The 15,176-nt window shown below is 39.2% G+C and overlaps 1 protein-coding gene across 1 annotated transcript in view; it reads left to right on the forward strand.

Moving 5' to 3' along the window:
• Nucleotides 1-447: 447 nt before the first annotated feature.
• lars2 (leucyl-tRNA synthetase 2, mitochondrial) overlaps nucleotides 448-15,176 on the forward strand; it is a 29,620-nt gene continuing 14,891 nt past the window's right edge. Inside the window, exons 1-8 of the mRNA XM_044034830.1 lie at nucleotides 448-611; nucleotides 4,402-4,621; nucleotides 6,666-6,797; nucleotides 11,025-11,116; nucleotides 11,198-11,258; nucleotides 11,362-11,451; nucleotides 11,600-11,743; nucleotides 14,520-14,627. Of these exons, the coding sequence (XP_043890765.1) occupies nucleotides 4,406-4,621; nucleotides 6,666-6,797; nucleotides 11,025-11,116; nucleotides 11,198-11,258; nucleotides 11,362-11,451; nucleotides 11,600-11,743; nucleotides 14,520-14,627 (843 nt within the window). The 5' untranslated portion in view covers nucleotides 448-611; nucleotides 4,402-4,405. The remainder of the gene's footprint in view (nucleotides 612-4,401; nucleotides 4,622-6,665; nucleotides 6,798-11,024; nucleotides 11,117-11,197; nucleotides 11,259-11,361; nucleotides 11,452-11,599; nucleotides 11,744-14,519; nucleotides 14,628-15,176) is intronic.

Raw genomic sequence — 15,176 nt, forward strand, 5'->3', positions numbered from 1 at the left:
ACATTGCATGTTTTTGGACTGTGGGAGGAAGTACCCGGAGAGAACCCACGCACACACGGGGAGAACATGCAAACTCCATGCAGAAAGGCCCTTGTCGAACCCGGGTCTTCTCGCTGCAAGGCGATAGTGCTAACCACTACACCACCGTGTGGCCTGAATATTTAGTGTTCAAAAATATTTTAATTTTAATTTTAAAATAGTATGTTATTTAGGCGTCCTGAAGCAAATCTATGGTTAAATCGATTCATTTTATTTTATAATTTTTTTTTTTTTAAAGAATCCCCACGGTCACGTTATCTTGGTATCAGCGCTGCAAGAAAGCTATTCTTAAAATAATAAAAAAATGGAACAAAACGAATCATTCCAAACAACAACTTACATGCTATCATACTAACACCCCGCCCTCTGTCGACGTACACCATGCTAATAAAGTTTGTTCAAACCAAGATGGCAGCGCCGGTGGAGAAGTCGTGATACCGGGAAACACAACATTTTAAAACAAAACATTTAAAAAAACCAGGACATTATTATCATTTTGTATCATGGCTCATTGGTTTTATGTCTTTGGGATGATAACGCGGGAACAAAGCAGCCGGAATTGAATCACAAAGGTACGTTTTTAAGTGTCTTGTATGTGCTGCTGTGGTAGAGCAGAGGTGACTGTTATGTACGCCTGTCCATATTTATCTATATTTATGTCATTCTCGTGTCAAACGGTGTTTAAAGAAGATGTTTATGACATGTAAAACAAGCCAATGTGGAGAAAACTGGATTCTCACACACTACACAAAGAGTAGAAGCTTCCTATGGTGATAAATCAGAAATACCGTTCTACTTATATATACAGTACATATACCACGGTATGTGATAGGAGTGTGCAGAAAATGACGCAAATAACCAAACAATAATAATAATAATTACAATCACTTTATCTCTCATTCCATCTTAATCTAATTTCACTATACCAGTGTGGGAAGTATATATGAGGAAGAGGATGATTATGAGAGGGCAAATGATCTTATAACTCTAATAAATCTGCTTCCGTGAAAAGTCTGTAGCTGACTCTGCTCAGCCTATTTACACCACTGTATTTTAACTGTGGTGATAATGGCGTTACTTTGAGAGCTCAATATTTTCTCATGTGGTGGTTGGTATAAAAGATACCAAGAACCACTGATCTATACAAAATGTAGAATTAAAATGTATATGTATACTGTAAATATAAGGAAATACTCTCATCTGCCACTTTATTAGGTACATGGGAGACCAAATTAAAAAGCAGGAGTGACACCTGTTGGTTTGACATTTTCTAAGTTCAGAAGTCTAACCATTCTGACCACATTTTTGGAACAGTCTTTCAAGGCCCCAGAGATGATTGTGTGTGAAATTCTACTTCATTCTGATGCTCAGTTTGAACTTCAGTCGGTTGGCTTGATCATCCCTACATGCCTAAATGCATTGAGTTGCCGCCAAGTGACTGTCTGTTTACATATTTCTGTAAATAGGTCAACAGGAGTACCTAAAAAGTGTATGTTTGTCTGTTATACAGAGATTAACAAGCAACATAATTTGATGAGATAATGCAAACAATGGAAATGTTCATACTAGTTCAAAATGCAGTTTGTGTATGTAATAGTTTCTGTAATTGCTTGGTTTTGGTTAAGTTATACAAATACACATTCTCTGTCAGTTTATCTCACATGGCTTATTATAACTTAAAAAAAGGAAACAAAGAATAATTCTCAGTCACCACACTGGAATAACAGAAATTCCAAATTAGAGCTGCAACTAACTATTATTTTCATAATCGATTAATCTGTCAATTATTTTCTCGATTAATCGTTTGGTCCATAAAACATCAGAAAACCTTAAGAAATGTTGATCGGTGTTCGTCAAACCTGGAAATGATGATGTTCTTAAATGTCTTGTTTTGTCCACAAACCAAAATGATTCACTTTTAATGATTTCTTTGTTATCCAGAGCAAAGAAATGAGGAAAATACTCACATTTAAGAAGCTTAAACAATCAGAAATCTTGTTTTAATCAAAAAACTTAAAACCGATTATCGATTATCAAAATAGTTGACGATTAATTTAGTAATCGATTAATCATTTCAGCTCTATTCCAAATGTCATACAGTTTCTGTGCTGGGGCTCATTGGTGTCATAAACACTCTCTCTGTCTTCTGAAGTCTTGTTCTGAACTATCCATCTATACATATCAGTATATACCAAAATCATTTTTTGTTTTATTTTGCAAATGTGTATTGTATTTTAACAAAATCTAACTTTTCTATCCAAAGTTAAAAATATTTGGTCTGAATATGATAAACAATATCATCAAATTAACAATTTACTTATCTGATTGTCAGAAGAGTAAGAAGTAAAATCATGAATCATTTTCAGGTTTTGGTCAGCACCAAAAAAGTAATGACTTTCTCCAAAATCTTCAATGAAGTGTTACCCTCCTCAGACAGATCCAGCAAGCTGTTCCAGAAGTTTAGTCACTCTGTATAGGAGACCCCCAAACTGATGAGTCTGGTCACCATAGAAACATTTTCTCAGTCTCTCGCTTCAGCCCACTCACTTTCACTGTTGGAGATGCTCACCACCTTGAGAGCTTGACTCTCCCAGCATCAGCCTGCCTGAGGGAGCAGCATCGGCTGCTGCAACGCTCACCGGTTATACTCGAGAGAATTTAGTGAAAAACATTCCCCCAAGCAGGTGGTAGGAGGAGGAGGGGAGGGGAGAGAAAATGGATGGGACAGAAGAGGAGCACTTTCTAATGGTTTTAAACTCAAAAATTAGTTTTAGCCCAAAGATTTGTCTTCTCAGTCAGTAAACCCTTCAGGCTGGTGAAACTCCCGATGAATGATTTAATTCGAGTTTCTCGTGAGTTGCTAAATGTCTCTTTCGTGGTACTGTGCGGTTTTTTTTATCTGCTCATGAAAATGATCATGTTCTCAAGTTTGCATGTCCTTTTTAAGCCATTTCTCTGCCATAAACCTGCATGTCCATAACATTACATAGACATGAACTTTTCAGTGAATTCCCACTGGATCATTTACATCTTTATCTCAGTCAAGTGTCAGAATGAGCAGATTATCACTTCTTCCGCTCAGTAGCTGTAAAGGTCTCGCTTTCTGAAGTCCAGGTGCATCACGGTGGTGAAAACATTCTGTTGACAGGTCAGGTTAGCATCAGTTGTCCTCTTGTACCAAGGAGGCAGCGACTAGAGACTCAACAGATATTTCATGTTACCCTGGCAACTGTGGTAGTTACACACACACATATATATATATATATATATATATATATATATATATATATATATATATATATATATATACATACTGTATGTGTGTACAAATAAGTCAAATTTAGGTTAAACTGCAGGAGGAAATTGTAGCCTACCAGTAAGACCACTTGTTCTGAATATGTGTTATTTATTATCCACTAATCTGATTAATCTTGCGTATGACATTTCTGTAATTTAGTTAGTGTTTCACGTCTAAGCAGCTGGCCACTGTCAAGAAAACAGGCTGTCCAGAACCTGACTGTGAGGCATGAGTGTGAGGTTACGTGACACTGGGGAGAAAAAACCCATTTATTTCACAAAATCATGCTGTTGTGTGAGTGATGTGGTGCAAAGTAAGCAGAGTGTGAAGTGGCAAAAAGTGTGGGGGGGAAAAGTGCTCACTTTTTTTGCTCATGCTCTGGTAATATGATGAAAGACTCTAATACCTTGGTTCCACTCAAATGGCCTCTGTGGGCACAGCATACATAACCACTATGGTCATTGTCATCCAACGGTAGCACATTTCCATGGTGATTTTTAGTATTCAAATGTTTATCGTAAATGATGTGGGTAAAAGTTGATAGATTCCTGTTATGATGCCAATGTCTTGTACAGATTTTTGATAATAAACAGGTGAAGTTAATCTGCAGATGCACATGTCCTTATTTCAGTTAAGAGTAGAGCTGCAACTAATGATTATTTTCATAATCGATTCTTCTGTTGATTATTTTCTCAATTAATCTTTTGGTCCATAAAATATCAGAAAACCTTCTGATATCGGTCTGTGTCAAACCTTTGTTATCCAGAGCAAAGAACTGAAGAAAATACTCACATTTAAGAAGCTTAAACAATCGGAAATCTGGTTTTAATCATTAAATAGTTGTCAATTAAATAATAATCGATTAATCGATTAATTGTTTCAGCTCTAGTTAAGAGTAGTTTGGCAGTGAGGGTGATTTTTTTCTTGTCAGTTTCATTTGACCAAAGTCAGTAAATACTATGGAATTGTTGTTTTGTTTTATCATATGCAGAATGTTTCTCTGATTAAAATGCATGCACAAAGATTAAACGATTAAAAGCATCTGTCTCTGCTTTTGTTGACAGAACCATGCAGGTGTCAGTGATGAGGCTGGCTCTGTACCCACTGACTGTAGCCTCTCCTTTCCTAAGAACACTTCCACGCCTCTTGTCGCCCAGCACCCGCTCCCTGTTCAGTGAGACGGGAGTATGGGAGAAGGACTATCGGACAGAGACGCGGCGCAGGGTGGAAGAATGGTGGCACCCACGTATTGTGGCACAGTGGCAAAAGCATGGACTCGATGATGTAAGACGACACTTTTCATACTGGTCTACTATATGGTGTTTAGCTTGTTGACATCAGGCTGATTGAGATGCACACAGTTTATCTGTGCACTATTGTCCCAGTCTTGATCTGGTTACATCACATGCTGGTTGTAGAAACTTGTGTCATTGTTTAAAAACAACTTAATATGCTATCTACAACCACGAGGAATGGAGGAGTGAAATGGTTGTATGGTCTATTAAAGGTCATTTATGTAAAATATGTACATCGACCTTTTTACAGCAATGGTAACCATTTCTGGTGCATTGTTGCCAGATATTTCTAAAATATGTAAATAGGTTGCTGCACCTATACCGGGCGTTACACTTTTATTTTTGTAAACGTTTGTAAACCTATTTCTAACTATTTCTAATGAATTTCTAACTATTGAAAGTGAAACAGCAGCTGATATCTTTAACATGACACATGAGGAGAGGAGACAACAGGTCGACTGTTAAAACATTAGCTAACCTTTGCTGAAGGATAAAGTACCCACATTGATCTGTCTGTTATCAGCCTCCTCTTTGCTCCACTGCAGACCCTTGTTTTTTCCTTCTCTGGTTGATATGTTTTTGAGAGGGGCAGTGAGGCTTATATTGATGCTTTTAGCTGCATTATTGGTAGTGGATGGTGCCACTTTATTCTCTTATTTGAGAATAAAGTGGCTGTACCATTGTTATCTGTGAACTATCGTCAATTTCTGATGACACATCATGGCCATTTTATGTCTTAATATAATACATCTCTTACATATAGCCACTGTAAATGTCAAAAAGAAAACACTTTCCAGAGCTCTAAGTAAAGCCATCAAATGTCTTGGTTTGCTTAACCAACTAGTCTCTTTTGAAGAAAAAAGCCCCACACGATTCTTTGTTAAAGTATTTATTCATTAGATTCATTTTCTGTCAATCAATAAAGGGGCTTTTAAATCAAATTTACTTAATTGTTCCCACAGGGACATTTTTCATTGTGCTCATACAGCTGCAGAACAACAGCATGACGGTGGCGACAAACGGCTAACAAAGGCCACACAAATAACAAAATAAGAAAGATGAACATCAGAGATGAATGATTTCAGCTTCACATGCAGCAGAGATTAGACATCCAGGAAATGAAAAATTCACAGAAATGATGAGAAATCAGGTCAGGTGATCAGAAACCTGGATATTATCAAAATGGTGATCATATTTGAAACCTGGATATAAGTTTACATGTTCTGTATCTGCTCTACCTGACTTTTATTTCTTTCTGTGAAAAGAGCTGTTGCATCAGTGAAAATGGAAACTTAATTCCTCAAACCAAGGTTTCACTCAGCTAAGTGTACTTGTGCCTTGGTGACTCTAAATCCATCTGTGTTCACAGATCTGATTATTTACACTGTACACTATACACTGTAACACCTACAGTCTTCTTTTTCTTTTTTTTTTAATTAAATCATTAATACTTGATTGAGCATTCTTTTTAAACGATTCCCAAGCAGTTTGAATCCCTGTAGCTGATATCAGATCTGGAGATCAGGCTCCTTTTAAACCCTAATGGTCTGACAGTGCGGCTGTTTCAGAGAGGCTGACAGTGATTTAGCGCATTCACGATGGCCCTGGTCCTAATTAATTTATTGAAAAATTCATGACTTTGGTTTCCTGTTATCGCGTATAGCTGTGTGTAACCGCTACTTACCGAGCTTCTGTAGGAACAGTATTGCGCCTGTGAACCATCAGCTCTGCCACTGTTCAGCTCCTGACACTATAATCAGGCACTGTTAGAGCCTCATAACAGTAATAATAGCAGGAGTCAGTCAGCACACCCGATCTGGATGTGAAGAGTTATTATTCCTGTCCTGATCTCATCAAGTTAATGCAGTGTCTTCTATACAAGACTCATTTAAAAGAGATGTGAGAGGTGATATTAGAGAAAAGAACTTCTACAGTGCCATTGTAGTGTCTCAGTATTGTGGTCTTTTATTACAGACCATGATCTTATCACGCAGCTCCACAAACTCCTCTGACTGTCTGTTGTTTTTCCACAGGCTTCCAACAAGAAGAAGTTTTATGTCCTCTCCATGTTTCCATACCCTTCTGGACGACTGCACATGGGCCATGTGCGCGTGTATACAATCAGTGACACCATCGGCCATTTCCAGAGAATGAGAGGCCACCAGGTATATATCTATATATCTGCATTTATTTAATGCCTTTTTTCCATTCCTGCTGCCCCACCTGAAACAGTGCCAGCCACATGAACCACCATATGGCCCTGTGACTTGAATGAAATGTCTTATTTGTTGCGTGATTGCTTCCATTTCTGCTGTTGCAGGTGCTCAGTTTTGTCAGTTGTTCTTTGATGGGCACATTTTTCTTCTCTTCAATGACCCAATTCTTTAATGCGTCATCCTTTTGTAGTTGCTGGCTAAAGACTTAATTACTTGCTACTCAGACCCTGAATGGTTCCACATTTTTCTGACACCTGGGCTTGGATGTAACAAACCTTTTCAAAATCAAGGCCTTTAAGTACACGAAAATGTTATCCTCATTTTTATGAGCTCACTCAGAGAAAATAAAAGACTTTACACCTGGGATTCTGATACCAAACCTTCCCACACAGTCATGTTTAAAATTAGGCAAACATAGGCTAAAGGTAAAATTTATATCCTCAATCTCATGCACTCTTGCCAGTTATTGATTTGACTCAGTTTCAGATCAAAGTGCTGCAGTCGATATTCAGCACTTCCTCAGTTTGTGTAGATGAAGCTGTAACCAGTGTGTAATCACACATACCCGCCGACATGATGGTGACTGTCTACCTTCACTTCATCATCGTCATACTCATCCATCCTTGTTTTTAAACAAGTGTGATGCAAACCTCTTCATCTTTTATTTCGTTCCCTGGTGGATTTGACACTCGATGGTGTGTATCATTCACTTCCACTTGATTTCTCCCTGAACAGAGACATTGTTTCACATGAACAGCAACTTCCTCCTGCGCAGGAGTCAATTTTCTCTCGGCAAGCCTCGTTCTGCTTCATGCATGGTTGACTTCGCTCACTAGTTAATTAGGGAAGGTACAGTCTGTCGATGGTCACACCTTAAAAGAGCTTCATCTGTGAGAGACGGAAACACGAACTGAATTTGGATCATGGAAGAGACACTTTTCAAAGTAAAGTTTCATTGTTACCATTGTAATGCAAGAGAAGCAGAGTTGGATTTTCTTCGTCAGCACATAATTCAATTCAGTTTTATATGTATAGCACCAAATCACGACATGCATTATCTCAAGACACTGTACATAGTAAGGCATTTACAGTAGTACACAGAGAAGCGAAGCCTAACATCAGTGGAGAGAAAAAAACCCTCCCTTTTTCAGAAAGGAAATCACTGACAGAAGCAGACTCAAAGATGTGAAGCCATCTGCCTCGACCGGTACGGTCGGGAGGAAAAATAGGGGACAGAAAGGGGAGAGAGAAATGGGAAGAGGGAGGTGATATAGAGACGGAAGAGAGACTCCAGGCATTTCAAAGCTGCCACAGATGGAGAGAAGCCTCTAGCTGGAACTGTGTGGGTGGACACTTGCATGTAGTCGAGTGTCTCCACATTCACAAAACCTTTATCCATGGACATATATAGGTAGATGATGCATTCATTGTGTTGCCCTGCTGACGCCTGACGTCGGTGCGGCTGCCATATCGTGAGAGGCAAGTCCACCCCATAAACCAATACAGGTTAGACGTTTATATTCAACAGATTATGATTAATCATTTTTATATCTTCTTATATTATATATATAATATAGGTATTTTCTGCTGTGAAACGATACACTCCATGACAGACAGATTATTGACCATAATTCCTTTCTATACAATAACATGTCATAGCAACACAGACAATTGGGGACAATCCGTGTTGATAGAAGGTGTTTGAAGATGCTGTTGTAGTGAACATTTCTATGGACAAATAACAATAATCGTAATACAGCTGTGACCAAAGCAAACAACATCCAGAAAATCAACTATAGCCTAATTATTCTGCTGTTAACTGCTATATGAACTCAAGTTCTAAAAGTATGCTTCTGGTTCAATGATCATTTTAATAACATACTTAAATGAATTATATATTGCAGTAATCACAGTGTAAGTACTTTCAAGTTAATCTTCACGAAAAGAAGTGTGATTTCATGTATTTCAATGACGCGTCTCTACTAAGGCCACTCATGATATGGCAGCGACGTCGACGTAGGCTGCTGCTGCTCATGAGGCGTCTACATATTTATGTGTCTCTGCTTTTATCCTTCTCGTCCTCAGTGTGAGGAGCCCAGAGCTGTGGATGTATGTGCTTCTCTCCAGTTTGGTGCTGATTTGCTTCAAAGTTGACAGACTGTCATAAATTCAGCCTCCTCTCACCACTCTTAAGTCTGTTTTTCACTGCCTTTGCTCACTTATGCTGTGAAATATACTGTAAGTCTCCATGATAACAGCGTGGCTAAGAGCGGGGTAAGCGCTCACATTTTGTGTGAACATTATGATAAGTGGAGCTGAGGCTATTAGCAGTGGAAAGATAATGTGTCTCTGTTGCTCTCTCTGAATCCAGCACATCAGCGCCACTCCCTGTAACAGCATCTGTTTCACCTTAACGGCTAATTTGCACTAAGTAAACAAAGTTGTTTATTCATCTTAATGAGGCGCATGTTTCTTTATTTGCTGTTATTGACAGCAGCTATCTCTCACTCTGAGGGTGCCTCTATTCCTCCTGAGTAGTCACAGTGGTCTGCTGTGCTGAGCTCACTTAGCCGAATGCTATCCAGCAGTTGCCTTTACAAATGAAGCCCAAGTAGTTTCCAAGGATACCAATTCGTTTGAAACATCAGACTCATTAGGGACCGTACAATGATCCTCTCCTGTCCTCGACTCCTGGTCATTCTGCCTCTATTCTGCTTTGCTTGCACCATTTTCTCCCGTGCTTTGATGTTGTTTTGCTCTCAGTAAGCCGAGAAACTAGAACGAGAGAATGAGAGAAAACGATGAGTGAGTGAGACGTTGTCTTGAGTCGACAGTAATTTATATTAAGGAGGGTGTAGGTTATGGGGGGAGAACCACGACCTCCGTTGGTGTGAACAAGAGAGGAAATGAGGGACGAAGCAGACGTACAGCAGAGAGCAAATGACTGTAGATTGTGATGTTCAAAAATGTTTGTGGAAAAACAACTTGCATTATAGGCCAGTTAGTACAAAACTGTTGCATCTGTTCTTAATGGCAGTCAGTGTGCAGGCATTAATCATAATGTGTGAAATGCAGTTGAGAATACATTAGCATATACGGGTCAGTGTGTTTTGAAGAACCCAGCACTACTGGGATGAATAAATTACCTCTTGCGCTGAATATCTTTGCTTTTACTGGTATTATTTGCATAAAAGTACTTGCCACATGTGGGATACACTAAGCAATGGCCCAAACTATAGACATACTGTACATACATGGACACCACATTAACTGTGTTTGCCCGTCACCATCTTGGTTTTGGGCAAGTCTGCCTTGTAAGCCAGTACATGTAGATGTGGAAACAGTGGCTTTTCAGAGTAAAAGGCACTAACATTGACAGTGAACTGATTTTAATGTGTGTTTAATGTGTTGAAATGTGGTGAAAATTGCAGTAATGTGTACAATCAGCACAGGAGTGAGGACATTTAATGACGCTAACAAGATGACTGTCACTGTAACTTTTCACTAAAGAATAATGAATACATTAAAACTTGAATTAGAGTGAATTTATCAGTTTATAAAATGAATAAATAATTGAACAAATATATTGGGCAAGAGGTTTCTTTTTTTTTTGGCACCTGGTTGGGAGATTTAAGGTTACATTAATATACAACTTTTAACCATTATCAGTTACACTTACATACTAATCAGATACATTAATAATTTTTTTCTCTGTTGATCATTTAGTCTATTAAAGATTCCAGAATCCATAGTGACTGTAGTGACTAATCAGTCCTGATTTTAACCACTCTACTGTATGCGGGCGAAGACCTGTTTTAACGCACTTCAATGAATGGATTATCCAGGCAAACTTGGTCTTTGGGTTGACTTCCCTTTGTATATTGGTCATTTGTTTCAAGGTGGATAAACTGGTGATGCAAGTATTTGTTTACTTATATAGCGGTAAAAACAGTGCAGTCTCCCTGTCACCCATACATGATCAGTGAACCCAATGCAGTTGCCCCCACTCAAAGTGTAAACAAACACAAAGATAATCAGAAGAAATGATCAGAATGGCTCCTACAGTGACAGATTAAAATATCTTATATTCTCAGTGTCATGATTTTGCTGTGGTATAGAAACTAAAAAAACAATACAGATACTAAAAAAAATGATTTCACCTCTACTAATCTACAGGTGTTGAATCCAATGGGTTGGGATGCTTTTGGACTTCCAGCAGAGAATGCTGCCATTGAGCGAGGCCTTGATCCAGAAGAGTGGACGAAAAGGTAAAGAAAATGTTTTTCTTTTCTCTTCTTTCTGTTCATCATTCATACATTCCTCAATATGACTTTGCTGTTGTGTCTCAGTAATATCAAATCAATGCGGGAGCAGCTGGACAGCCTTGGCCTTTGCTTTAGCTGGGACCGGGTGAGTATGTACTGTACAAGAAATGAGCATCAAACAGATTTGGAAGCTTTCATGTCTGGCTGCTGCGTCGCACTGCTGACCTAACTCTGCATTTCCTTGACAGGAAGTGAGCACTTGTCTTCCAGAGTACTACAGGTGGACGCAGTATCTGTTCATTAAGCTTTTTGAAGCAGGTCTGGCATATCAGAAAGAGGTATGAATGGCCTTTCATCAAAAATGCTCACCGTGATTTTCTTTTGAAACTGATCTGATGTGACAACTACATGAATGAATGAGAAAAAATGAATGAGTTAGTCTCTCTATTAAATCCTTGTGTTTGTGTGTGTCTGTGTGTTATCCAGTCTGTGGTGAACTGGGACCCTGTTGACCAGACGGTGCTGGCTGATGAGCAGGTGGATGAAAATGGTTGTTCCTGGAGGTCTGGAGCTGTAGTGGAGCAGAAACTGCTCACACAATGGTTCATCAAGACCACAAACTATGCCAAGGTGTGGCTCTATGGTTTGTATGCATGCATGTATGTGTGTGTGTTACATGTGATAAGTGGTGCCTGAATGGCTGGCCTCGCATCTTCATGCAGGCCACAGTGAGCAGCGGACTGCTCTGATAACAATCATGGCTGGCACATCAGTCGCAGCAGCAGCTGCTGCTCTGCCTCTCTGCTTTGACAATCAGACCCCTGGAGATCATCATTTGTAGCGAGGCAGCCCTCGGTCAAGGAGAGAGCCCAGTGAAGTCTGGGTAACATCAGCACCAGGCAGCCTGGCTGATGAGAAGCCTCCACCTATTCAGGACAGAGGTGAACAGACCTGCTGCAGGGAGAAATTGTCCCCGCTAGACTTGTATGACTAATCCTTCGAGAAGACTATTCAGGCATTTAACATCACACACACACACACACACATATATATATATATATATGCTGTGTGCCTGTCTCATATGTATTGTCTTTTTGACTTGCAGGGAAAACAAAGCTTTCTAAGCTCTTTGAATGGAGGCCTATTGGAAAATAAGCCTATTTCTCACTTGATTTATAACATCGGTAAACATTTTTCTGAGGAATTTAATAATGGATTCAATCACTTGTTTCAGGTTGATTTTGTAGGTTCTGTTCCCATTTTGAGGGAAATTGAAAAGCACGGTAGTTTTGAGTGGACACCAGTATGATTAATAATGAAAAGCCCTGAATTGCAAACACACTCACTCACACACACACACACACACACTCATACAGAACCAAGGACTCAATCTACCTCCTCCTTCCTCCTTTCAGCACCTTCACAGTACTGGCTCCTCTTGCCATGTCTATATCTTTATGCCATGTTTACAGCCACTTTTACATTTTTATCTATCAATAATTTCTCATCGGTGTATATATATATTGATATTTATGTATAGTCATAGCTTTTACTTAAGTTTGCATCCTGTTCTCTATTTTAGGAGTATATTAGGAAAATTATTCCATTATATTGCTTTTTATCATCTTTATTGATGTCGTTTTTGTCTTTCTTTTAGATTTTGTATAGTGTATGGTTTTTTTCTGCAGCAGCACCCTCAATTTTGTTATACCTACACAGTACAATGACAATAAAAGCTATTCTATTCTATCGACAGCTGGTATCATCCAGTAGGTGCCTGTTCGTTTTGCAACCTCAAGATTACAACCATTTTTAATAGTCTATTGGTGTAACCATCAGCCAGACACACATAAATAGGCTACAGCTCCCAAAAACAATAGTTGTTTTTTTTCTGGATTTGTTCATTTCTGTGTCATTTTTGGTTTGATTAAAAATTGTCCCTCGTCCAGTTTTAGCCGCAGCCCTGAAGTCGCCCATGCTTGTCCATGTCAGAGGTGTGAGTGGAGGTGGAATGAGCTCGCTGTGCCAATGTGTTTCTGCATTTCTAATTTTCTCTTGATGAGCAGAGAAGTGGGAAGGAAGGAAGAGGAAGGTGCTAAGAAAAAGAAGTGAGAAAGACAGACGGAGAGAAAGGAGGACCTTGTCAAACCACAGCGTGCCAAATTTAAAAAAGTTGCTGTAATTGGACTGTGATTTCTTTTGTTTGTGAATTTTTCTGCACGCCTCTATGTGATGGAGTCAGGCAACATTAACTCCAGACAACATTTACTTGGAAGTCATCAGCTCAGCTGTTAGGTTGTTTCACATTGTACTGACGGTTTGCTCATGAATCGTAATCACAGTCTTTCCTCCAGGACACAGTTGCCTGCATATTTGATTGTTTAGATTTGTGTGCAGGATGTTAAAAACGTCATTTGGCTGTTATGTAATTTTCACACTTGTTGCAGTCACCGGCATCCAGCACATGTCACGATTTTCCAGCTGAGAAGTACAGTACACGCATCCCTTTAGTGTAATACTTCGTGATGTACTTTCATGGTAGTGTTGTTCCATTTTATGTTCGATGTGTACTTGATATCTTTCTCTTTCACACGCACAGAAGCCTTGGTTATTGCCACAAGCTTTTCTTTGTTGCCATGGTGACTCCTGTCCTTGCCACTCATCTTTAAGTATGCCAACGTGTATTTTCTTGTCTTGTAAAGTAAAAACATTTACCACTTCTCCCTTTTTAAAATCATCTTTAGCTAATGATGGTTCTTCTCTGAGTACAATTTTTTTTTTTTTTATTGCTGCAAATATCTTTGTTTCCCCCCTCATCTCTCAATCTGTTATGCTGACACAAACACAAACACACACACACACAGGAGAAAATAACACTGCTAGTGCTGTGGCAGTAACACAGTGAGGGGGGTTTGGGGTACGAAATTGTGACAAACTAAAAGGGAAATGAGATTTTTAACGTCCCTGGCCTGAGCCCAGCTGTGACTCCCTAGCCTCAACCGTGTTGATATGCATAGCTTCCTTTTATTCATGAAGAATATCTTTTGGCATGTGTGTCAACGTGTAAGATAAAAGAGTGTGCATACTTAATACACAATTGCTTCTTTATGATATCAAGGGAAATGGGGCGAATGGAGGTCAGGATTTTTAGAAAATCCCTCTCTGTCTGCATAATGTGACCTGGTTGGTGCTGCTGCTTTTTCAATATAAATTGGCAGGATTTTGAAGGAGCCCACACTGAGCTGTAGTCAATTATATTATCCTAGACAGCCACATATTTGTGAGTAACTGGTGGACCCCTCACAAAAATATCTACCCTCTTAGAGTGAAGAGGAAAATGACCTTTTTCTAAGTGTGTACAAAGTAGTAAGCGTTGAGCCTTTGTCTCCCTGTCTCCAACTTCCAGCCTCTCCTGGACTCTCTAGCAGACCTTCCAGAGTGGTACGGGGTCAAAGCCATGCAGGCAAACTGGATTGGAGACTGCACTGGCTGCTACTTTGATTTCAAACTCAAGGTAAATCTCGAAATCCCTCCATTTCCCCGCTTACTTTGCATTCATTCATCATTCCTGATTTCTTTCTCAGTGTCTGTTTTTGAGCACTGATTATGTTCTCTGATGCCTCTGTGTATTTCTTTTAAGAAAAAAATCATTCACCGAAACATAAAAATCTTTGTTGTACGCACTCAGCGGGTGCAATCGTCTGCAAGCAGCAGCTTACACAAACAGATGATTTCACAAATCACTTTCTATTGAGTTTCAACTCAGCCATATTTACAGTCAACACTGGCAAAAGGAGGGATTACAAAAAGCCAACTGTGATCCCTTTGATCCCTTCCTTAATTAAAGGCTACACTCTCTCTGTTTTTCAAGTCAACGTCATCTTTTAAATGTTCATGTTTTCAGGAAAAAAGGATTGTGAGATTGCTTTGGTGTTTTTGTGTATTTCAGTGTGTAAATAGGAAATAATAGGAGATCATTGAGTTCATTTTATGACTGTTTGTTTTGCATAATTGCACATTGTCACACAAGTCAAGCAGGGGGGCTGAAGATTATTTCCCATGA

This window comes from Solea senegalensis, linkage group LG9 (genome assembly GCF_019176455.1).
Source record: "Solea senegalensis isolate Sse05_10M linkage group LG9, IFAPA_SoseM_1, whole genome shotgun sequence".
Classification (NCBI taxonomy): Eukaryota; Metazoa; Chordata; class Actinopteri; order Pleuronectiformes; family Soleidae; genus Solea; species Solea senegalensis.